This window comes from Oncorhynchus nerka, linkage group LG28, assembly GCF_034236695.1.
Source record: "Oncorhynchus nerka isolate Pitt River linkage group LG28, Oner_Uvic_2.0, whole genome shotgun sequence".
NCBI lineage: Eukaryota > Metazoa > Chordata > Actinopteri > Salmoniformes > Salmonidae > Oncorhynchus > Oncorhynchus nerka.
Window position 1 is genome coordinate 75,349,307 of NC_088423.1, and position 25,702 is coordinate 75,375,008.

General features: G+C 46.7%; 1 protein-coding gene across 1 annotated transcript in view; it reads right to left on the reverse strand.

The window, feature by feature from the left end:
- The window catches only part of LOC115125463 (genetic suppressor element 1-like), a 539,601-nt gene extending 514,536 nt beyond the window's left edge, over positions 1-25,065 (reverse strand). The window contains 1 exon segment of the mRNA XM_065013123.1: positions 22,132-25,065. Within this exon segment, the coding sequence (XP_064869195.1) occupies positions 22,132-24,747 (2,616 nt within the window). The 5' untranslated portion in view covers positions 24,748-25,065.
- Between the last annotated feature and the right edge of the window lie 637 nt (positions 25,066-25,702).

The following is a 25,702-nucleotide window of genomic DNA, read 5'->3' on the forward strand; positions in this document are numbered from 1 at the left end:
GCGCCCCTACACCCTAACAGTGGTTCCTCCTTTAAAAGTTGCGAGCTTATGCCGCGGGACTTAGAGGTCATTTGTGGTTTAGTAGGGTATCCTGCGTCACCACTTCATTGCTCCAGACCAGACCAAGGAGGAGTTAGAGCACCGATTATGCTTTTGCGTCCTACTGTGTCTATCTGACAATGACTGGGCGACATAAACCTAAATAGACACTGATAATTGTGTACAACTTCAGTATTACTTACTAAAACTATTGTTACACTAATGTTTTTATTATTTTATTTTGTTAGGATTATTTTGCTTTTACTGTAGTAGTGTAGCCCACTCCCGGTCGGTCACGTTGTACAGCGCCTGAGTGGCGCTATGGTCTAAGCTGTGTTGCTACAGATGCTGGTTCAATACCCGTGCCGGCCTTGACTGGGAGACCCATGAGATGAATGTAGGTTTTTGGTTTATCTTCCTCTAAAAACATAAATGAATAATTCTAAATAACAAACTGGCTTTTATTTACAAATTAGTAACAATGTCTCACCCCATGTTCAAGAATGGCCTTTTCCTCGCTCATTTTAAGTTATTTGAAAACAAAATAATCTCAAAAATATTTAAGAGGCATTGCACTAATAATGGCGCTGACCAAGGAAACTTTCCCGTTGTTCTGTTCATAATGCCAGTCTGCACATTCAAACTAAACAATGTAACTAATAATGGTGCTGACCAGGGAAACTTTCCCGTTGTTCTGTTCATAATGCCAGTCTGCACATTCAAACTAAAACAATGTAACTAATAATGGTGCTGACCAGGGAAACTTTCCCGTTGTTCTGTTCATAATGCCAGTCTGCACATTCAAACTAAAACAATGTAACTAATAATGGCGCTGACCAGGGAAGCTTTCCCGTTGTTCTGTTCTTAATGCCAGTCTGCACATTCAAACTAAAACAATGTAACTAATAATGGTGCTGACCAGGGAAACTTTCCCGTTGTTCTGTTCATAATGCCAGTCTGCACATTCAAACTAAAACAATGTAACTAATAATGGTGCTGACCAGGGAAACTTTCCCGTTGTTCTGTTCATAATGCCAGTCTGCACATTCAAACTAAAACAATGTAACTAATAATGGTGCTGACCAGGGAAACTTTCCCGTTGTTCTGTTCATAATGCCAGTCTGCACATTCAAACTAAAACAATGTAACTAATAATGGTGCTGACCAGGGAAACTTTCCCGTTGTTCTGTTCTTAATGCCAGTCTGCACATTCAAACTAAAACAATGTAACCAATAATGGTGCTGACCAGAGAAACTTTCCCGTTGTTCTGTTTTTAATGCCAGTCTGCACATTCAAACTAAAACAATGTAACTAATAAAGGCATCTTATACATTCATTCATAAAATAATTATAAAAATACTCTTTCAAAATGCCGATATTTATTTAGTTATGGATCCATAACGAATTACTATGGGAATAAATATCACTGAATTACAGAAATATCCTCCAATCCTCCAAATCTAATTATTGGCAGAGAGTCATATTTCTCGATGTACTGTAGGTCTACCGTAGGCGACATGACTCTCACTAGTGTTGAGTAATGTGCTGTTAAAAGTGGTGTAGGTCTTATTTATTTAAAGAGTATTTTGAAGTTAGAAGCAAAAGCCTTCAACTACTTTAGCACTGTTTTGCGCTGCTCTGAGACAAGCATGGGGACTGGTCTTGAAAAATAAATGAGATTTGTATTTTCACTGAATCTCCGTTTGGGTATTGGTTAGATAAAATTAGGGTGTAGAAATGTTATGCTCTTAGTGTAACCTTTATTTAACTAGGCAAGTCAGTTAAGAACAAATTCTTATTTACAAGGACAGCCTACTCCTTCCTCCCTGTCGGGAATTTGTACCCAGGTCTCCTGCGTGCCCTGCCCGCATGACACAGGATTCTTTAGCTAAATAGCCCACTACTGTACTCCCGACCGTCACTTTGTACAGCACCATATTTTCCGTTCCATCTTAACGGAAACCCAGAGGGTTTTTCATTTTTCTTGGAATAGAAACACCAAAATATTAATCAAATTAATTAATGAAGTACCAGTCAAATGTTTGGACACACCTACTCATTCAAGGGTTTTTCTTTATTTTTACTATTTTCTACATTGTGGAATAATAGTGAAGAAATCACAACTATGAAATAACACATATGGAATCAGTTAAGAACAAATTCTTATTTACAAGGACAGCCTACTCCTTCCTCCCCCTCGGGGAATTGAACCCCGGTCTACCGCGTGCTCGCATTCTCTATCTAGTACAGCCATTATTGAAGGCTATCAAAAGCTTCTCAAAGATGCCCTCTGGTGGTCAAACTAGCACTAACCAGCATTAATGGTACCCCTTGGGTTGTGCCGTGGCGGAGATCTTTGTGGCCTATACTCGGCCTTGTCTCAGGATGGTAAGTTGGTGGTTGAAGATATCCCTCTAGTGGTGTGGTGGCTGTGCTTTGGCAAAGTGGCTGGGGTTATATCCTTCCTGTTTGGCCCTGCCCGGGGGTATCATCGGATGGGGCCACAGTGTCTCCTGACCCCTCCTGTCTCAGCCTACAGTATTTATGCTGCAGTAGTTTATGTGTCGGGGGGCTAGGGTCAGTTTGTTATATCTGGAGTACTTTTCCTGTCTTATCCGGTTTCCTGTGCGAAAGTATGCTTTAAGTATGCTCTCTCGAATTCTCTCTCTCGGAGGAGGAGGACCTGAGCCCTAGGACCATGCCTCAGGACTACCTGGCATGATGACTCCTTGCTGTCCCCAGTCCACCTGGCCGTGCTGCTGCTCCAGTTTCAACTGTTCTGCCCGAGGCTACGGAATCCTGACCTGTTCACCGGACGTGCTACCTGTCCCAGACCTATTATTTGACCATGCTGGTCATTTATGAACATTTGAACATCTTGGCCATGTTCTGTTATAATCTCCACCCGGCACAGCCAGAAGAGGACTGGCCACCCCTCACAGCCTGGTTACTCTCTAGGTTTCTTCCTAGGTTTTGGCCTTTCTAGGGAGTTTTTCCTAGCCAACGTGCTTCAACACCTGCATTGCTTGCTGTTTGGGGTTTTAGGCTGGGTTTCTGTACAGCACTTTGAGATATCAGCTGATGTACGAAGGGCTATATAAATACATTTGATTTGATTTGATGATACCAGTGGTTCACACTTAAATAACGTGCCATAGAATTCTGAGGCAACATGCAAGTTGTGCCGCAGTACGCTGCAACTTTTAAAGGAGGAACCACTGTACCGGCCCCCTACACCACACCCTTACAGCCCCCCTAGCTCCCCAGCTGCCCTGGTCCTGGCAGGTCATGTGAGAGACCAGGTGGTTCCAGGGGAGAGGGACAGTGGGTTGGGGGTGAGGAGTTAAGGGGGTGGTCAGATTGAGGAGGGAAGGAGGGAGCAGAGGGGGTGGGATTGAGTCAGAGGTCCAGTTGGGGTTCAGTGAAGGAGTATGTGAGACAGTGGGGTTGCAGTAGGAAGTGAGGAGTAGGGGTGAGGAGGACAGAGAGGCTGAGATGGGGTGAGGGGGGAAGAGAGGCTGAGAGGGGGAGAGAGAGGGTGAGGGAGACAGAGAGGCTGAGAGGAGGTGAGGGGTACAGAGAGGCTGAGAGAGGGTGAGGAGGACAGAGAGGCTGAGAGGGGGTGAGGGGGAAGAGAGGCTGAGAGAGGGTGAGGGGGACAGAGAGGCTGAGGGGGACAGAGAGGCTTAGAGGGGGTGAGGGGGACAGAGAGGCTTAGAGGGGGTGAGGGGGACAGAGAGGCTGAGAGGGGTTGAGGGGGACAGAGAGGCTTAGAGGGGGTTAGGGGACAGAGAGGATGAGAGGGGGTGAGGGGGACAGAGAGGCTGAGAGGGGGTGAGGGGGACAGAGAGGCTTAGAGAGGGGGTGAGGGGGACAGAGAGGATGAGAGGGGGTGAGGGGGACAGAGAGGCTGAGAGGGGGTGAGGTGGGAAGAGAGGCTGAGAGGGGGTGAGGGGGAAGAGAGAATGAGAGGGGGTGAGGGGGAAGAGAGAATGAGAGGGGTGAGGGGGACAGAGAGGCTGAGAGGGGGTGAGGGGGACAGAGAGGGGGTGAGGGGGAAAGAGAGGCTGAGAGGGGTGAGGGGGACAGAGAGGCTGAGAGGGGGTGGGGGGGAAGAGAGGCTGAGAGGGCTGAGGGGGAAGAGAGGCTGAGAGAGGGGTGAGGGGGAAGAGAGGCTGAGAGGGGGTGAGGGGGACAGAGAGGCTGAGAGGGGGTGAGGGGGACAGAGAGGCTTAGAGGGGGTGAGGGGGACAGAGAGGATGAGAGGGGGTGAGGGGGGACAGAGGCTGAGAGGGGGTGAGGGGGACAGAGAGGCTGAGAGGGGGTGAGGGGGACAGAGAGGCTGAGAGGGGGAAAGAGAGGCTGAGAGGGGGTGAGGGGGACAGAGAGGCTGAGAGGGGGTGGAGGGGAAGAGAGGCTGAGAGGGCTGAGGGGGAAGAGAGGCTGAGAGGGGGTGAGGGGGAAGAGAGGCTGAGAGGGGGTGAGGGGGACAGAGAGGCTTAGAGGGGTGAGGGGACAGAGAGGATGAGAGTGGGTGAGGGGGACAGAGAGGCTGAGAGGGGGTGAGGGGGACAGAGAGTCGGAGGGGTGAGGTGGACAGAGAGGCTGAGAGGGGGTGAGGGGGAAGAGAGGCTGAGAGGGGGTGAGGGGGAAGAGAAGCTAAGAGGGGGAAGAGAGGCTGAGAGGGGGTGAGGGGGAAGAGAGAATGAGAGGGGGTGAGGGGGAAGAGAGGAATGAGATTCCCTGGGGTGAGGGGGACAGAGAGGCTGAGAGGGGGTGAGGGGGACAGAGAGGCTGAGAGAGGGGGTGAGGGGGACAGAGAGGGGGTGAGGGGGAAGAGAGGCTGAGAGGGGTGAGGCGGACAGAGGCTGAGAGGGGGTGAGGGGACAGAGAGGCTTAGATGGGGTGAGGGGGGAAGAGAGGCTGAGAGGGGGTGAGGAGGACAGAGAGGCTGAGAGGGGGTGGGGGGGAAGAGAGGCAACAAACCTATTTGGCCATTCCCTGATTCGTTGGCTTTGGGTTGTACAGTTAAGGGGTACACTGCAGTAACCCAATCCCTGGTTGGTTAGCTGGGTGTGTTAGGAGGTACAGTAACCTAGTCCCTGATTGGTTGGCTGTGTATAGGGTATACTGTATATTGCCAGGTGTGGGTGTCTATTTTGGCTGAGCTCTCCCCCTTGCTGCTGGTATGACCAGTTGTCCTGGTATGGCATCCTAAACTGAGAGGTGCTACAAAACCCTGCTCTCCTCACCTCATTAGGACTATCAGCAGAATGGGGGGAGAGGGGTGAGGAAAGCAGGACTAGAGCAAAGCAGAGCAGACCCCTTTCACAAGCAGACACATTGCTACTGTAATTGACATGCACCAAAACACCATACCTCACCCCTTCAAATGACTCTGAAATGACACATCACCACAACACCATACCTCACCCCTTCAAATGACTCTGAAATGACACATCACCAAAACACCATACCTCACCCCTTCAAATGACTCTGAAATGACACATCACCAAAACACCATACCTCACCCCTTCAAATGACACATCACCAAAACACCATACCTCACCCCTTCAAATGACACATCACCAAGACACCATACCTCCCCCCTTCAAATGACTCTGAAATGACACATCACCAAAACACCATACCTCACCCCTTCAAATGACTCTGAAATGACACATCACCAAAACACCATACCTCACCCCTTCAAATGACACATCACCAAAACACCATACCTCACCCCTTCAAATGACCCTGAAATGACACATCACCAAAACACCATATCTCACCCCTTCAAATGACTCTGAAATGACACATCACCAAAACACCATACCTCACCCCTTCAAATGACTCTGAAATGACAGATCACCAAAACACCATACCTCACCGCTTCAAATGACACATCACCAAAACACCATACCTCACCCCTTCAAATGACACATCACCAAAACACCATAACTCACCCCTTCAAATGACACATCACCAAAACACCATACCTCACCCCTTCAAATGACACATCACCACAACACCATACCTCACCCCTTCAAATGACACATCACCAAAACACCATACTTCACCCCTTCAAATGACTCTGAAATGACACATCACCACAACACCATACCTCACCCCTTCAAATGACACATCACCACAACACAATACCTCACCCCTTCAAATGACACATCACCAAAACACCATACCGCACCCCTTCAAATGACTCTGAAATGACACATCACCAAGACACCATACCTCCCCCCTTCAAATGACTCTGAAATGACACATCACCAAAACACCATACCTCACCCCTTCAAATGACACATCACCACAACACCATACCTCACCCCTTCAAATGACACATCACCAAAACACCATACCGCACCCCTTCAAATGACTCTGAAATGACACATCACCAAGACACCATACCTCCCCCCTTCAAATGACTCTGAAATTACACATCACCAAAACACCATAGCTCCCCCCTTCAAATGACTCTGAAATGACACATCACCACAACACCATACCTCACCCCTTCAAATGACTCTGAAATGACACATCACCAAAACACCATACCTCACCCCTTCAAATGACACATCACCAAAACACCATACCTCACCCCTTCAAATGACACATCACCAAAACACCATACCTCACCCCTTCAAATGACACATCACCAAAACACCATAGCTCCCCCCTTCAAATGACTCTGAAATTACACATCACCAAAACACCATACCTCCCCCTTCAAATGACACATCACCACAACACCATACCTCACCCCTTCAAATGACTCTGAAATGACACATCACCACAACACCATACCTCACCCCTTCAAATGACTCTGAAATGACACATCACCAAAACACCATACTCACCCTTCAAATGACCTCAAAACCCCTTCAAATGACTCTGAAATGACACATCACCAAAACACCATACCTCACCCCTTCAAATGACACATCACCAAAACACATCACCAAAAGCTCCCCCTTCAAATGACTCTGAAATGACACATCACCAAAACACCATACCTCACCCCTTCAAATGACACATCACCACAACACCATACCTCACCCCTTCAAATGACACATCACCAAAACACCATACCGCACCCCTTCAAATGACTCTGAAATGACACATCACCAAGACACCATACCTCCCCCCTTCAAATGACTCTGAAATTACACATCACCAAAACACCATAGCTCCCCCCTTCAAATGACTCTGAAATGACACATCACCATACCTCACCCCTTCAAATGACTCTGAAATGACACATCACCAAAACACCATACCTCACCCCTTCAAATGACACATCACCAAAACACCATACCTCACCCCTTCAAATGACACATCACCAAAACACCATACCTCACCCCTTCAAATGACAATGACACATCACTTCACACATCACCAAAACAGCACCCATACCTCACCCCTTCAAATGACTCTGAAATGACACATCACCAAAACACCATAGCTCCCCCCTTCAAATGACTCTGAAATTACACATCACCAAAACACCATACCTCCCCCTTCAAATGACACATCACCAAAACACCATACCTCACCCCTTCAAATGACTCTGAAATGACACATCACCACAACACCATACCTCACCCCTTCAAATGACTCTGAAATGACACATCACCAAAACACCATACCTCACCCCTTCAAATGACACATCACCAAAACACCATAGCTCCCCCCTTCAAATGACTCTGAAATGACACATCACCAAAACACCATACCTCACCCCTTCAAATGACACATCACCAAAACACCATACCTCACCCCTTCAAATGACACATCACCAGGACACCATACCTCACCCCTTCAAATGACACATCACCAAAACACCATACTTCACCCCTTCAAATGACTCTGAAATGACACATCACCAAAACACCATACCTCACCCCTTCAAATGACACATCACCAAAACACCATACCTCACCCCTTCAAATGACACATCACCAAAACACCACACCTCACCCCTTCAAATGACACATCACCAAAACACCATACCTCCCCCCTTCAAATGACTCTGAAATGACACATCACCAAAACACCATACCTCCCCCCTTCAAATGACTCTGAAATGACACATCACCAAAACACCATACCTCACCCCTTCAAATGACTCTGAAATGACACATTCAGAACTAAAAGCAGACCTGAAAGAACAAGGGGTAAAGAGAATAAAAAATAAAGCACTTTGGCAATGGAATGTGTGTGTGTGTGTGTGTGTGTGTGTGAGAGGGAGAGCTAGTGAAATGAATACTATAACGTGTTGAACAGGCTGAGTGTAGGAGCTCACGTCTGGCCAGAAACACAGTTCCTCTATTAGCTACTGCCTGCCATACAGTCCAGCTGTGTCCAGGTGCTACACACACACAGCTGTGGCACAGTCCAGCTGCTTTGCCTGCATGTTTTCGGAGAGCAAACACCTGCTACTGCTCCCAACCACCTGGCACACACGCGCACACACACACACACACACACGCACACACACACACACACACACACAGTATGTGAGGTTTGTTTCCTCTGGCTTGTGGGGTGAAGTAAATTTGTAGAGTTTGGGAGTGAGGGAGTGTTTGAGAGAGAGAAAGAGCTGGGCTGTAGTTACATCGTTACAGTACTGTCTCTACTCTGTAATTACATTGATATAAAACCCTAGTAAAACCAGGGCCATGGGAAAAGAGGGGGGCACTGGGGAACTTCTCCAGCGTCCAGCCTGCTCCTCTACCCCTGGCCATGCCACTCTATGCCAGGCACTGAGACAGATGCTAGCCTCCTGACCTCTAATGGCTGGCACATGTCAGGTGTCTAGGTCTAGGGCACAATGTGGTAGTAGTCTATGGTCTACAGACCACGTCAGCTACAGGCCAGCTGTGAAGTAAGTGACTAACCAACATGTGGTCTTTTGTATAACAGAACAGGTTTACTGAATGAATGAATGAATGAATGAATGAATGAAGAGCACAAATGAATGGAGGTCATGTTGTGATATAGTTGTTGTTTTCTATGACAGAGGAGAACACAGTGGCCTGTCCTCCCTCTCTGTCCTGGCCCAGATGCCCTGGCCTGTACAGACCCAGACTCAAGCAGCTCCAGGCCTAGCATGGGGAGACCCAGCCAGTGAGCTGGCCTCCACACAATACAGACAGACCTCATTCACACAACACAGCAGCTATTCTCACCAAGCCATTCAGCCTGGCCCTGACTGTACTGCCCTCAAGCAACACTGAACAGACCACAATGGGGGAGAATGGGGGAATGGAAAGGAGGGGAAGAGAAGGGAGAACAGGGGATGAGAGCAGGGAGAGGCCATTCTTGCAGTCCCTTTCCTGAGTCAACACTGCACTCCCAAAACAATGAAAAGGGGGCAGAAGGGAGAGACGGGAGGATATGAGGGGAGGCATGGCCCAGGTCCAAATGCCATGAGTGGTGCCATGTCCTGAAAAGATCCCACTATCCCAAGCACAGGGGACAATTATTAGAGGACTGGACACACACAGAACTTGAAAGCCTAACCAGGCCCTCCATCTCTCCCCCATAGGAGAACCTGTTTTGGGTTCCATGTAGAACCCTCTGTGGAAAGGGTTCTTCATGGAATGCAAAATGGTTATACCTGGAACCAAAAAAGCATTATCCTATGGGGATTTTAGGTTCTAGATATCACCTTTTTTTTTAAAGAGTGTACAGTGTACATATACAATATGCAGACAGACACTCACACACGCACACACATACTGTATATACAGCTCACACACACACACACACACACACACACACACACATATACTGTATATACAGCTCACACACAGTACCATCAGGAAAGTATTCAGACCACTTGACTTTTTCAAAACTATTCTAAAATTAATTTTAAAACATTTTCCCTCAGCAATCTACACACAATACCCCAAAATGACAAAGCAACATGAGTTTTAGACATTTTTGCTAATTTAATCAAAATAAAAACTGAAATACCTAATTTACATAAGTATTCAGAACCTTTGCTATGAGACTCAAAATTTAACTCAAGTTCATCCTGTTTCCATTGATCATCCTTGAGATGATTCTAACTTGATTTGAGTCCACCTGTGGTAAATTCAATTGATTGGACGTGATTTGGAAAGGCACACACCTGTCTATATAAGGTCCCACAGTTGACAGTGCATGTCAGAGCAAAAACCAAGCCATGAGGTTGAACCAATTGTCCGTAGAGTTCCGAGACAGGATTGTGTCGAGGCACAGATCTGGGGAAGGGTCCCAAAAAATGTCTGCAGCATTGAAGGTCCCCAAGAACACAGTGGCCTCCATCATTCTAAAATGGATGTAGTTTGGACCACGAAGACTCGTCCTAGAGCTGGCCGCCCGGCCAAACTGAGCAATTGGGGGAGAAGGGCCTTGGTCAGGAAGGTGACCAAGAAGCCAATGGTCACTCTGACAGAGCTCCAGAGTTCCTCTGTGGAGTTGGGAGAACCTTCCAGAAGGATAACTTTCTTTGCAACACTCCACCAATCAGGCCTTTATGGTGACCAGACGTAAACCACTCCTCAGAAAAAGGAACATGCTTGGAGGTTGCCAAAAAGCACCTAAAGACTCTCAGGCCATGAGAAACAAGATTATCTGGTCTGATGAAACCAAGATTGAACACTTTGGTCTGGAGGAAACCTGCCACAATTCCTACGGTGAAGAATATGGTGGCAGCATCATGCTGTGGGGATGTTTTTCAGCAGTAGGGACTGCGAACTCTAGTCAGGATTGAGGGAAAGACAAACGGAGCAAAGTACAGAGATACTTGATGAAAATCTGCTCCAGAGAGCTCAGGACCTCAGACTGGGGCGAAGTTTCACCTTCCAACAGGACAACGACCCTAAGCACACAGCCAAGACAATGCAGGAGTGGCTTCGGGACAAGTCACTGAATGTCCTTGAGTGGCCCAGCCAGAGCCTGGACTTGAACCTGATCGAGCATCTCTGGAGAGACCTGAAAATAGCTGTGCAGCAACGTTCCCCATCTAACCTGACAGAGCTTGAGAGGATCTGCAGAGAAGAATGTAAGAAACTCCTCAAATACAGGTGTGTCAAGCTTGTAGTGTCATACCCAAGAAGACCCGAGGCTGTAATCGCTGCCAAAGGTGCTTCAACAAAGTACAGAGTAAAGGGTCATTTATTTATGTAAATGTAATATTTCAGTTTTCAATTATCTATAAATTAGCTAAAATTTCTATAAACCTGTTTTTGCAGGGGGGGGGGGGGTAATTTAATAAATTTAAGGCTGTAACGTAACAAAATGTGGAAAAAGTCAAGGGGTCTGGATACTTTCCGAAGGCAGCACTGTACGAACTCAAGGCTACACACACTGAGCTATTTTCACATGGGACTCTAGAGTCTCAGCAATCACACTGAGTTCAGACTCTCCAACCCTGGCACACTAAAGACACACACACACACACACACACACACACACACACACACACACTGCTGAAAACAGGACACCACACACCCCAGTGCCAACCAACAGGATTGACTGGAACAGTGGGCCAAGGAGACACTGCCATCTCTGTTCTCTCTCTCTGGACAGGGCAGTCAACTGGGTTCCTACCTGAATAGTGGAGTAGGGGCCAGAACGTTTGACAAAACCACTCATATGTTCTATGCTAACACAATGGATTCCAACTTCTACAATCTGTACAGCATTAAAAATTGTCCTGTCAAGATCAAATTCCGGATCATTGACTTTTATTCATTTACATGTGTCTTGTGGTTCTACACTATAAGTAAGAAATAACTCAACACTGAAAACCATTCAATAATAACTCAACATTATAAACATGTATTATACTTTATCTCTGACTGGCTGATTCCTGAGACAGTTAGTAGTGTCGATACACTAACCATGTCCACTTCCACCTGTGTGACCTCTGACCTCTAATGAGCCCAGGTCCACTTCCTCTCTGAGCCCAGGGAGGAGGTCAGGGGTGATTACGTGTGAACTCCTCAACTACAGACCATTAACACATCAGTCGCAACACCCAAAAAAGTAATTTTTAGGCTTTTGGTTTAGGGTTACAATTAGGGTGAGTGAGTTAGAGTTAGGTTTAAGGTTAGGGGTTAGGTTCATGCGTTAGAGTTAGGTTTAAGGTTAGGGGTTAGGTTCATGCATTAGAGTTAGGTTTAAGGTTAGGGGTTAGGTTCATGCGTTAGAGTTAGGTTTAAGGTTAGGGGTTAGGTTCATGAGTTAGAGTTAGGTTTAAGGTTAGGGGTTAGGGTTACGAGTTAGAGTTAGGTTTAAGGTTAGGGGTTAGGTTCATGAGTTAGAGTTAGGTTAAGGTTAGGGGTTAGGGTTATGTAAAGGGTTAGGTTTAAGGTTAGGGGTTAGGTTCATGAGTTAGAGTTAGGTTTAAGGTTAGGGGTTAGGTTCATGAGTTAGAGTTAGGTTAAGGTTAGGGGTTAGGGTTATGTAAAGGGTTAGGTTTAAGGTTAGGGGTTAGGTTCATGAGTTAGAGTTAGGTTTAAGGTTAGGGGTTAGGTTCATGAGTTAGAGTTAGGTTTAAGGTTAGGGGTTAGGTTCATGAGTTAGAGTTAGGTTTAAGGTTAGGGGTTAGGGTTATGTAAAGGGTTAGGGTTCAGTAAAAAAGGATTTTCAATAGGAATAAATTGTTTGGTTCGCACAAGGATAGCAAAACAAACGTTTGCATGTGTGTGTATGTGCGCGTGTATATGTGTGCATGTGTGTATGCGTGCATGACGTGTGTTCGTGTACGTGCAGCGAGGGACGGGGGACGGGAGACAGGGTCATTCCAGGTAGATCAAAGGTTTGTTTTTTCCATGGCGGTGGCTGTGGGCAGCACTATCTCCCCCTTTCATAGGGTGGGAGAGGTGTGAGGTATGAGGCTCGCACTATGGTGTCAGGCTGCCTCTGCCTAGTTATAGCCCAGCTAACACAGGAACAGCAGAACAGCGGAGGGGTACTGGACAGAGGAGCAGCTGTTAGTGAGGGTGGAGGGATTGAAGGGTGTTCTATTTGGCAGGGGGTATGAGACACCCTCTTTTTGAGTGATGAGGAGTAAGACAGTGAAGACACGGGCAGCGGCGGAGAGAGACGGTTCTAAGGCCTCACAAGGCTGTTGAAATCTGGATGTTTCTAGTTGGATCAGTGCTGGGATCTGGGTCATTGGATGTAATGTCATAGAGATATCGGCCTCAGAAAGCTGAATGAAAATCCCCCTTCAGGAGCTGTGAAATATATCCCCAGAAATAGCTGTGGATTCCATCTGAAACGCCAACCAGTCCGTCACTCTGCCAGCTGTCTACTGGAGAATACAGCCTCTCATGGCTCAATCCTAACTTAAGATATGTACATGGAACTATTATGTTGTCAATGACATCAATATGATTTATGAATAAGATATGCATGTGTATTTTAAGGTAGGATTTGGACCCCTAGACTACTCCAAATGCATAACTAACATCACTTATGTTGATTCTGACTATAAAAAAATAAATATTTCAATTGAATGTCATCTATCTGAAATGTCATTTCCTTCATCAATGCCAATGTTGGCTCCGATATGCGGAGCAAGCCAAGTGTCTGTCGAGCCAAAAGCACAACCCTGTCTGCTGTTTGTGACTATAGAAGTCCTTCTGTCTATGCATTGGTCCAGTGAGTGGGACAGGGGTCTTGTTAGCTGCTCTAGAATAGGGGTTCAAACCTTTTCACTTGGGGAACCCCTTCTAGCATTGGGGAACATCCCGCGCACCCACCCCTGTGCTCACACACCACGTCTATTTCTATAGGCACCATAATTGTTCATGACACACACTGTTCACACCACTCTTGTTGGTGGTGGGAATGTTGCAGGTTTAAAGTTATTTTCTTGCAATTCATGTGATATTTGAGTGACTAAAAAATGACAACAATGTCCATGGGCTAAAAAACCTAAATAACATTTCTGACAAGTTATAAATAGCTCTCTAAGATATGCAATGACTGACATGATAAGAGGAACTGATGATGTACTACCCTATTTAGAAATTGTACCTTGTGCATTCTACTATTACAACTTTCAAGAGTAAGTTTAAAACCGGACTGAGTTCTGGGGGACCCATCATAGGGGTCTAGGGTTTCACAGCTAAGTGGACCAGTGTGTTCAGACTCTAGCAGACTGACAATGTGTCAAACAGCCCATGGGGTTTATCCCTGTAGGAACCACATCAAAATACCGAGCCGCAAGCGCTAAACACAGGCACACACAGGCACACACACACACACAGGCACACACAGGCACACACACAGGCACACACAGGCACACACACAGGCACACACACACACACACACACACACAGGCAAACACACACACACATGCACACACACACACACACACAGGCAAACACACACACACAGGCACACACACACACACACAGGCAAACACACACAGGTTCACAAACATGTGTACACAAAAAACACATACCAACACACTTACACAAACATAACCTTACACAAACATAACCTTAGAGTTCCATTCTCTCCACAGAGACAGACCTCCCCTGTGGCCCCCTGGATAATGTAGTATTTCCTGCAGTGACCCTTTATGATGTATTAATGAGAAATGGGATTCCATTCTGCTCTGTTCTCTTTGGCTGGACTACAGATCCCACTAACTCCCCTCCTCTCATCTCCCATCTCTGAGACATAAAGTCCTGTCTCACTGCTCCTCTTCGCTGTTTGTCTTTGACTGCCTATTATCTAGTATTTTCCATCCCTCCCTTTCTCCTTCCCGTCTGCTCCACTGCTTCCAATGCTCTTACAGTGTACGGGTATCATAAGTCAATACTAGACATCCATCCACGTCTGAGGACGTCAGGAGATGACGTGGAAATGGACCATTAGGGGCAACAGTGAGCGCTGTTACCTTCAGGTAGGTAAACATCTGCCTCTGGTGCAAAAGGTTGAATGTCAGAATCCAGTGATAGAAGGTTGTTTTTGAGATTTTTGTTTTAGGCCTATCCCAAACCTTAACCTTTACCTCAACGATATAGAGTTAATGGCTAGACCTATCCCAAACCTTAACCCTTACCTCAACGATATAGAGTTAATGGCTAGACCTATCCCAAACCTTAACCTTTACCTCAACGATATAGAGTTAATGGCTAGACCTATCCCAAACCTTAACCTTTACCTCAACGATATAGAGTTAATGGCTAGACCTATCCCAAACCTTAACCCTTACCTCAACGATATAGAGTTAATGGCTAGACCTATCCCAAACCTTAACCTTTACCTCAACGATATAGAGTTAATGGCTAGACCTATCCCAAACCTTAACCTTTACCTCAACGATATAGAGTTAATGGCTAGACTTAACCCTAACCTTAACCCTTACCTCAACGATATAGAGTTAATGGCTAGACTTAACCCTAACCTTAACCCTTACCTCAACGATATAGAGTTAATGGCTAGACCTATCCCAAACCTTAACCCTTACCTCAACGATATAGAGTTAATGGCTAAACTTAACCCTAACCTTAACCCTTACCTCAACGATATAGAGTTAATGGCTAGACCTATCTCAAACCTTAACCCTTACCTCAACGATATAGAGTTAATGGCTAGACCTATCCCAAACCTTAACCTTTACCTCAACGATATAGAGTTAATGGCTAGACCTATCCCAAACCTTAACCTTTACCTCAACGATATAGAGTTAATGGCTAGACTTAAGCCTAACCTTAACCCTTACCTCAACGATATAGAGATAATGGCTAGACCTATCCCAAACCTTAACCCTTACCTCAACGATATAGAGTTAATGGCTAAACTTAACCCTAACCTTAACCCTACCCTTACCTCAACGATATAGAGATAATGGCTAGACCTATCCCAAACCTTAACCCTTACCTCAACGATATAGAGTTAATGGCTAAACTTAACCCTAACCTTAACCCTTACCTCAACGATATAGAGTTAATGGCTAGACCTATCCCAAACCTTAACCCTTACCTCAACGATATAGAGTTAATGGCTAGACCTATCCCAAACCTTAACCCTTACCTCAACGATATAGAGTTAATGGCTAAACTTAACCCTAACCTTAACCCTTACCTCAACGATATAGAGTTAATGGCTAAACTTAACCCTAACCTTAACCCTTACCTCAACGATATAGAGTTAATGGCTAGACCTATCCCAAAACTTAACCCTTACCTCAACGATATAGAGTTAATGGCTAAACTTAACCCTAACCTTAAAAATTAAGAGTTAATGCCTAAACTGACGTTTCTTACACCTTCAAAATTTGACCTTCGTGAAACATGGACGAACGTCTAATTTTGACATGAGACTGAGACTGGGTACCACCTCTACCTTTCTATTTCTGATTACAACCCCCCCCCCCCCACACACACACACACACACACACACACACACACATGCAAACCTTCCAGTGATCTCCCCCACCCCAGACTCCCTCTCTCCCTCCCTCCCTCCCTCCCCCTCTCCTCTCAGTAATAAATCTGTGCAGGCGACAGTGTCACGATGCCAGAATGTTTTTCCTGCGACAGCAAATACCTCCTTCACAGGATATGGGCCGTGCAGTGAGAACATACTCTTTCCAAACACACACACAGAACACACACACACATTCAAATGTATACATCACGGCCACATTTACACACATATGATAACTGACCCATACATTCATTTCTGAACAGAAACACAGACAGACAGTGGCACACTGATTGAGCTCAGACGCAGAAACCTGTCTCCACTTTTCCTACGGGTCAACGATAATCAACCACCCAGAACAGAGCCTCAGCAGACCACCATACACAGATACACACACACACACACACACACACCCACATGTCTGTGGGTGATCCCATGTCATCTCTAGCGTGGCTCCACTTAGTGTAGTAGGACATTGATCATCGTGTCATCTCCTTGACTTTAGAGGCAGACACAACACAACCATACCAGTGACATACTGAGAGTGTTTTCGTTTCCTTAGTCCTCTCTATCACACTTTAACTAACAAAGTATTATTTTATCCCCACAAGACAAATAAGCTATTTTAATTTCATTTGTTCACCAAAATGGTGTGAAGTTAGGATGGGATTGGGCCTTTGACCTGAAGCCTGGTTGGTTGGATGTGTATGACTCCACTAAGACATTCTGGTGGTCTAGTGGTGGTCTAGTGGTGGTCTAGTGATGGTCTAGTGGTGGTTTAGTGGTGGTCTACTGGTGGTTTAGTGGTGGTTTAGTGGTGGTCTAGTGGTGGTCTAGTGGTGGTCTATTGGTGGTCCATTGGTTTTATAGTGGTGGTCTAGTGGTGGTTTAGTGGTGGTCTAGTGGTGGTTTAGTGGTGGTCTAGTGGTGGTCTAGTGGTTGTTCAGTGGTGGTCTAGTGGTTGTTCAGTGGTGGTCTAGTGGTGGTCTAGTGGTGGTCTAGTGGGGGTTCAGTGGTGGTCTAGTGGGGGTTTAGTGGTGGTCTAGTGGTGGTCTAGTGGTGGTTCAGTGGTGGTCTAGTGGTGGTCTAGTGGTGGTCTAGTGGTGGTTCAGTGGTGGTCTAGTGGTGGTCTAGTGGTGGTCTAGTGGTGGTCTAGTGATTGTTCAATGGTGGTCTAGTGATGGTCTAGTGGTGGTCTAGTGGTGGTCTAGTGGTGGTCTAGTGGTGGTTCAGTGGTGGTCTAGTGGGGGTTTAGTGGTGGTCTAGTGGTGGTCTAGTGGTGGTCTACAGAGTCTGACAGGGAAGTCAGAGGGTCATGTTCAACATGCATTTTACACTCAAGGAACATGTTAACCATCCATCCAGCTTGCGTGTGTGTGTGTGTGTGTGTGTGTGTGTGTGTGTGTGTGTGTGTGTGTGTGTGTGTGTGTGTGTGTGTGTGTCAAATGAAATTGCATTTGTCCCATGCGCCGAATACAACAGGTGTAGACTTTACCGTAAAATGCTTACGAGCCCTTTCCCAACACTGCAGAGTTCAAAAGTAAGACAAATGGAGGTAACATGTACATGTAGGTCGGGGTAAAAGTGACTAGGCAATCAGGATAGATCATTAACAGAGTAGCAGCTGCGTATGTGAATAATGTGAAAGTGTGAAAGTGTGTGTGTGTGTTGGAGTCTACTATATTTAACACGTCTGGCTAGCAGAGACAGTAGCAGTAGCAGCTCTCATTGCGTGGGATAATTTAGACCTTATTGAGATCTTAACGAGGAATGGGACAGGAAGACCTCATTTTAACAAATTACATTAAATGACACACATGCACATATGCACGCAACACACACACACACCACAGTGCAGGAACTCATCAGTGGGTGAAGGCAGGTGCATATGCAGAACCCAGCCCCTCCCTCTACTGTTTTACAACATAACTTGATAATGCCATTCTTAGTGCAAATATCTAAAAATGAAAAAGACCTAGCTAAAAGACAAAGTCAACCCGTTCCTTTGCAGTTCATTTTCTCACCCCTTCTCTCCATATTCACCCCCTTTCTCCCACACATCCTCCTCCCTCTGCTTTTTAGAGATATAGGAGGAAGGAGGAGAGAGGGAAGGAGACGGAAAGAGAGAACAGAGGGGAGAGGGAAGGAAAGAGGGAAGGGGTGAGAAGGAGAGGGGGTGGGGTCAGGGGAAGCAGATGGGTTCTCCTCTGGTGACATGAGTACGATGACAGTTCTTCTCTGGGCCAGATAGCGTGTCACTGGAGGACACGGCACCTGTTTCTGCTCTGTTGAGTAGCATCTCTGTTTCACACTGTAAATATTGCTCTGTTGAGTAGCATCTCTGTTTCACACTGTAAATATTGCTCTGTTGAGTAGCATCTCTCTGTTTCACACTGTAAATATTGCTCTGTTGAGTAGCATCTCTCTGTTTCACACTGTAAATATTGCTCTGTTGAGTAGCATCTCTCTGTTTCACACTGTAAATATTGCTCTGTTGAGTAGAATCTCTCTGTTTCACACTGTAAATATTGCTCTGTTGAGTAGCATCTCTCTGTTTCACACTGTAAATATTGCTCTGTTGAGTAGCATCTCTGTTTCACACTGTAAATATTGCTCTGTTGAGTAGCATCTCTCTGTTTCACACTGTAAATATTGCTCTGTTGAGTAGCATCTCTCTGTTTCACACTGTAAATATTGCTCTGTTGAGTAGCATCTCTCTGTTTCACACTGTAAATATTGCTCTGTTGAGTAGCATCTCTGTTTCACACTGTAAATATTGCTCTGTTGAGTAGCATCTCTCTGTTTCACACTGTAAATATTGCTCTGTTGAGTAGCATCTCTCTGTTTCACACTGTAAATATTGCTCTGTTGAGTAGCATCTCTCTGTTTCACACTGTAAATATTGCTCTGTTGAGTAGCATCTCTCTGTTTCACACTGTAAATATTGCTCTGTTGAGTAGCATCTCTCTGTTTCACACTGTAAATATTGCTCTGTTGAGTAGCATCTCTCTGTTTCACACTGTAAATATTGCTCTGTTGAGTAGCATCTCTCTGTTTCACACTGTAAATATTGCTCTGTTGAGTAGCATCTCTCTGTTTCACACTGTAAATATTGCTCTGTTGAGTAGCATCTCTCTGTTTCACACTGTAAATATTGCTCTGTTGAGTAGCATCTCTCTGTTTCACACTGTAAATATTGCTCTGTTGAGTAGCATCTCTCTGTTTCACACTGTAAATATTGCTCTGTTGAGTAGCATCTCTCTGTTTCACACTGTAAATATTGCTCTGTTGAGTAGCATCTCTCTGTTTCACACTGTAAATATTGCTCTGTTGAGTAGCATCTCTCTGTTTCACACTGTAAATATTGCTCTGTTGAGTAGCATCTCTCTGTTTCACACTGTAAATATTGCTCTGTTGAGTAGCATCTCTCTGTTTCACACTGTAAATATTGCTCTGTTGAGTAGCATCTCTCTGTTTCACACTGTAAATATTGCTCTGTTGAGTAGCATCTCTCTGTTTCACACTGTAAATATTGCTCTGTTGAGTAGCATCTCTCTGTTTCACACTGTAAATATTGCTCTGTTGAGTAGCATCTCTCTGTTTCACACTGTAAATATTGCTCTGTTGAGTAGCATCTCTCTGTTTCACACTGTAAATATTGCTCTGTTGAGTAGCATCTCTGTTTCACACTGTAAATATTGCTCTGTTGAGTAGCATCTCTCTGTTTCACACTGTAAATATTGCTCTGTTGAGTAGCATCTCTCTGTTTCACACTGTAAATATTGCTCTGTTGAGTAGCATCTCTCTGTTTCACACTGTAAATATTGCTCTGTTGAGTAGCATCTCTCTGTTTCACACTGTAAATATTGCTCTGTTGAGTAGCATCTCTGTTTCACACTGTAAATATTGCTCTGTTGAGTAGCATCACTCTAAACATGCATTCTTGCAGCGTGAGAAAACATATTGTGGGATTCCTTCATCAACTCTAGTCCCAACAGTGTACCTTAATGAAGACCTTGTTCCTATACTTTTCCTCTCCCTCTTCTTTCCCTCCTCTCTCCCCCCTCTCTATCTGCAGTCCCACTTTAAATCACACACTTCAACTAACAGCTAACACATCTGACTCCAATAGTCAACTAATCATGATCTTCAGTTTAGAATGGGATTAGTTTAATTGGTTGTTTTTGCTAGGGATGGGGGAAAAGTGTGACACCAGAGAGGATTGGAGTTGTCCATCCCTGCTCTGGAGCTTATTCCATAGGTGTTTTTCACCATGCTATACTCGGATAAAAAAAAAAACGTGCATCTGATTAGATCACCATGGGAGCCTACCAGAGTTGCAGTAATTAGTAGCAACAGAGTAACTGCTGCTGTGGCCTCTGTGAAACAAGGTCTAATGCTACAAGTTCATCTACAAGACCTATTCTCCTTTTTCCATTTTATCCATCCATTTATTCATGAGAGAGAGTAGAGGTCTCACTCTGTGAAGTAACAATAACAGCAGCACTGAATCCGTCACTGCATGATTACACACACACACACACACACACACACACACACACACACACACACACACACACACACACACACACACTACAGTAAGACTGACACATGACTGGATGAGTCTAGCCTCCGCTCTATATTTACACTGGATAGAGCAGGATTTATTCTACAGACATGATCATTACACCACACTGTCTAATAGAGAGTTCACAGCTGTTCCTGACACAGAGGAAACTCTTATTATCATTAGTGGATATCAGCAGTATCTAGTTGAACTGATACAGGATACAATCTGTAGTAGCCTCGCACACACACACACACACACACACACACACACACACACACACACACACACACACACACACACACACACACACACACGTATGGAATCCTGTATACAGCCAAAACAATGTACAAAAACCAACAGACCAGGCCAGAAACACACACATGTAAACACACAAGAAGAAAACGAGGCCAGTCGTGGCCTTGAAATCCCCCCAGTCTTTCTGTGTTGTTTACTGTTAGAGTTCTGATCCAAATGTTTGTTTATCTAACGACGATCTCCGGTGCTGTACGGACCCCCTGCCTGCACTGCTCACACCCCTGCCAGTCAGAGAGCTAAAGGAACACACACACACACACACACACGGGTGTGCGCATACACACACACACAACCATAACACTCGAGAACACACCAACTCTCACTTCTCCCTGTTTCAGAGCAGCTTTCCCATAATGGGGGAGAATAGCAATAATAGCCGTGAACACTGGTCCATAATAAACCCCACCTACACACACAGACAGGCACGGGTTCACTTAAACGACTGAAATAACCCACCTACACACACAGACAGGCACGGGTTCACTTAAACGACTGAAATAATCCACCTACACACACAGACAGGCACGGGTTCACTTAAACGACTGAAATAATCCACCTACACACACAGACAGGCACGGGTTCACTTAAACGACTGAAATAATCCACAAACATCAAGTTAGGTTACACAAACCAATAGCTAACAGACATGAACAAGCACACAATCTACTGAAAAGGATGCATACTGCACCACTAAAATATACAGCACACCCACAATAGTCAACTTTGAGCATCAACCAAACCTGTGTCTTACCTTGTGTCTGGGGCGTGATGTAGGGGGAGGTGACTCTGTCTCTGTCCTCCCGTCTCCCTGTCCCTCCCCGTCCCTGTCTCTCTCCTGCTGCATGCTCTGTCCCGCCAGCACCATGGACTTACATTCCACACACGAGCCAATCACCAGCCTCCTCCCATCATCCACCAGGAGGGTGCGGTGCCCGCGCGGGGCGTACAGGAACACAGGGAGCCTGGCCACTGTGACCGCACACAGCCCCCCCTGACGCCTCTGCTCCTGTCTGCAGAAGAAGCACACAAAGGCCTCGCAGCTGTACTGTCTGGCCCAGGGAGAGCTGGCCGGCTGGGGGGTGGAGGAGGCTGGGCCTGGGGCTGTAGAGCTGGAGGTGGCAGAACCCTGGCTCTCATGTTGAGCCCACTGGGCATGCAGGTCATGATAGCAGAGGGCACAGGCTGACACCAGGCCGGTGGCGTCGGCAGGTTTGGCGCGGGGAGCGTGAGGGTGGATGGTGAGGAAGGGAAAGAAGGGCTCTCTCTCTCCACAGCGCCCGGGAGGGTTGACATGGAGTTGGAACTCCCCCCCGACCCCTAGCTCTGTCCCACACAGGTAACACACTGATACAGACCCACCATGGCCAGAGGAAGAGGAGGACACCCCCTTTTGGGAATGGGCCAGTCCAGCTCCACCCGTGGCCAGCGCTGTGTGGTACCTCCCCAGGAAGGAGGTGACAGAGGTGATGAGGTCCTCACTGAGGCTGAGGCGGTACGCCCCCCAGATCTCCTCCAGGATGGCGTAGCATGGAGGACAGCAGTGCACCCGGCCGTTCCTCACTCCCTGGGCACCAGGCGGGCACGGCAGCAGGTTGATGAAGGGGAAATACATGGCACCGCGGGCTTTGCCCACGCCGACCCGTGCATATGCCACCCTCACATCCCGCCCGCACTCCTGGCCACAGAGGAAACAGGCCTCACAGGAAGCCTGAGACTTAGGTAGGCGGTCCGGGGGCTCTGAGGGGTGCCTTTCCTGGGGAGTGATGCAGGGAGGGTGGCCCGAGACTGGTGCAGGGGTGGAGGAGCCCTGGTTGAGGGGGACCACGTAGAGGCGCTGGAGAACGGGCACGTCAGCCAGCTGGAAGCCCTGCCACTGCTGCATGAGGGAGGTGTGGCAGCTGGCACAGACCAGGGTGGTGCCCCCCGGGGTGAGGGGCATGGCGCCAGGGGGAGGGCTGTGTAACCACAGGAAGGGGAAGAAGGGCTCGCTGGCTGCCCTCTCCTGCTTCTGCACAGACACACGGAACCTCCCGCCCTGCCACATCCCGCTGCCACAGATGTAACACACACACTCCTCGGGACTGGTACTCCTGTTGGCACCACCACTGGCACCACTCTGGGGCATGGCAATGACCCTCCCGGCAGCGTCCCTGGGTGGTCTCAGCAGGGCCAATACCCTCTCTCTGCTGCTGCCAGCTGCTTCAAACACCTGGCGGTTCTCGTCACTGGTTATATTGATCTCATGGTCGTTGTCAGAGTTGTCAGAGGCTATAAACTTGCCCGGAACACGTTCTCTAGGTGCTGCTGCGTCGCGCCTAGAGGTGACCGCGGCGCCAATGGGTGATAGTCCGTCAGCAGCGTCAGCGAGATCCTCTCCTTTCTGTTGGAATATGAGGGAGGGATGCCTGGTTAAACTACAGCTGCTGTCAGCAGCGCGTTGGAGAGGGCGCGGGTCAGCGTGTCTGACATTCCCCTCCGCTAGCCACTGCCTGTTGCGCATAATGATCCCGTTGTCCTGCACAGGTGTGTCGACGTGAGAGCTGTCATAGCATCTCTGGGACACAATCTCTTGGGCCAGAGATACTGATGACTGAGAGAGATTATTCATAATTTTAGCACCGCGCCTCGGCGGCATGGCACTATCGGATTTCGGCGAGTCCTGTGCCTGGTAGACACCCACCGGATAACGGATAGCCCGTTCAGAGTCAGGGCTGTTTTTAACACTGATAACACTGTTGTTGTTCTTCCTGCTACCGTCTCTGGGAGTTTTGCTGTTGCTGCCAGATGTCCTATACTTCTCCTTGCTCACACCGGCGCGGTCTACTAAATCCAGTTCTTGGTCTGACATGTTCTCGTTTTCCGAGAAAGAGGAGAAATCCGACTCGTTCCCGTCGTAATTCTGGCTGCTGACACTGATTCTCCGCTCCAGGTCATAGGAGATGTTCCACTCCTGTGGTATCTGCCGAGAGTCGCACTGGTACGGCCTCTTCAGCCAGTACATACGCTTCTCTATGGGTGTCCTAGTCCGCTCGAATGAGTTCCACTGCTCCCCCAGAAAACAGTGGCACACGGCGCACACCATAGCATGTCCATCCGGGCTGACTTCACATGCCCCCGGCGCTGGCTCCTGGTTTTGTAAAAACGGGAAAAACGGACCGTTCTCTTTCGGATATTTCACTTGTAATCTCAATTCTTTTCCTGGCGAAACGCCGCTTCCACATATAAAACAGTGAACCAATCCTATCCCATTCCGATCAGACCTGGAAATGTTGCTGTACAATGGGCTCTCGTCCCCGGGCATGACAGCAGCCATGAGTCTGTGTTTCCGAGATATCGGTATTAAATCCTTGTCACTGGGGTCATTCATAGTTCTAAAAACACCACAGACTACATGACATAATACCAAAAGCGGTAATTCATTCTAACAGACTCACACCTTCACAAAAGTAGGCTATGCAACAAAAAAAGGCAGCGTATCGCGTTCAGCCTACTCACTGTGATAAAATAGCCGATAGCTCATTGAAACTGCAGAACAGGCAGCGAACCGTAGACTAAATTCCTGGCTCTCAAGTATTCCGTTAGAGATAATCTATTCAAACCGTCCATGAAACATTTAGCAGAAACGCAGTGTCTCCAGTCCGGAGTATAGGACAGCGAACCCGTGGTAACGTGAGAAGAAAACTCTTGTTAGAATCACGGGTCACCTCTCCTACGAACTTTCCTGCGCTCTGGAAACTTTGGCTGTTAACTCGCTCACACTGTACACAGCGCCATCTCCAATTCACTGGATCACTTTTCAGATACCCTCGCCGCTGCTCCCCCATAGTCAAGCCCTCTCAGCAGAACTAACTGAAAGCGTCTCATTATTTTTTTAAACCAAATTACGTATTTGTTGAAGTAAAACTTAACCATATCATATCAAGCATTACCGTGTAGGCCTATTGATGTTTAGGTCCAGTGTGATTAGAATAGCCCTAGCCTATAATTAGAGTAGGTATTGGTTTTAAACTGCTATACCCGTGATAACATTTTCACACGTAATGCATAGAGTCTATGCCATAGACCCATGAGCTATTGATATATGGAAATATTTACACACGCCACAAACCAGACTACATATTGCATTGCACGACTTCCCATTTAATAGCTGCCATGTAAATATATACGTTATGCTAAATGATACAAACTATTCATTTAATTACAATAGGTTGTATCGCCATAATAAACAGCCAGAAGAATTTACAAGAGAAAGAAAAGACTTGTAAGGCTGCAGGATCCTGAGGTGAACAATGTGTGCCATTGTTCAAGCATTTGTGGGAGCT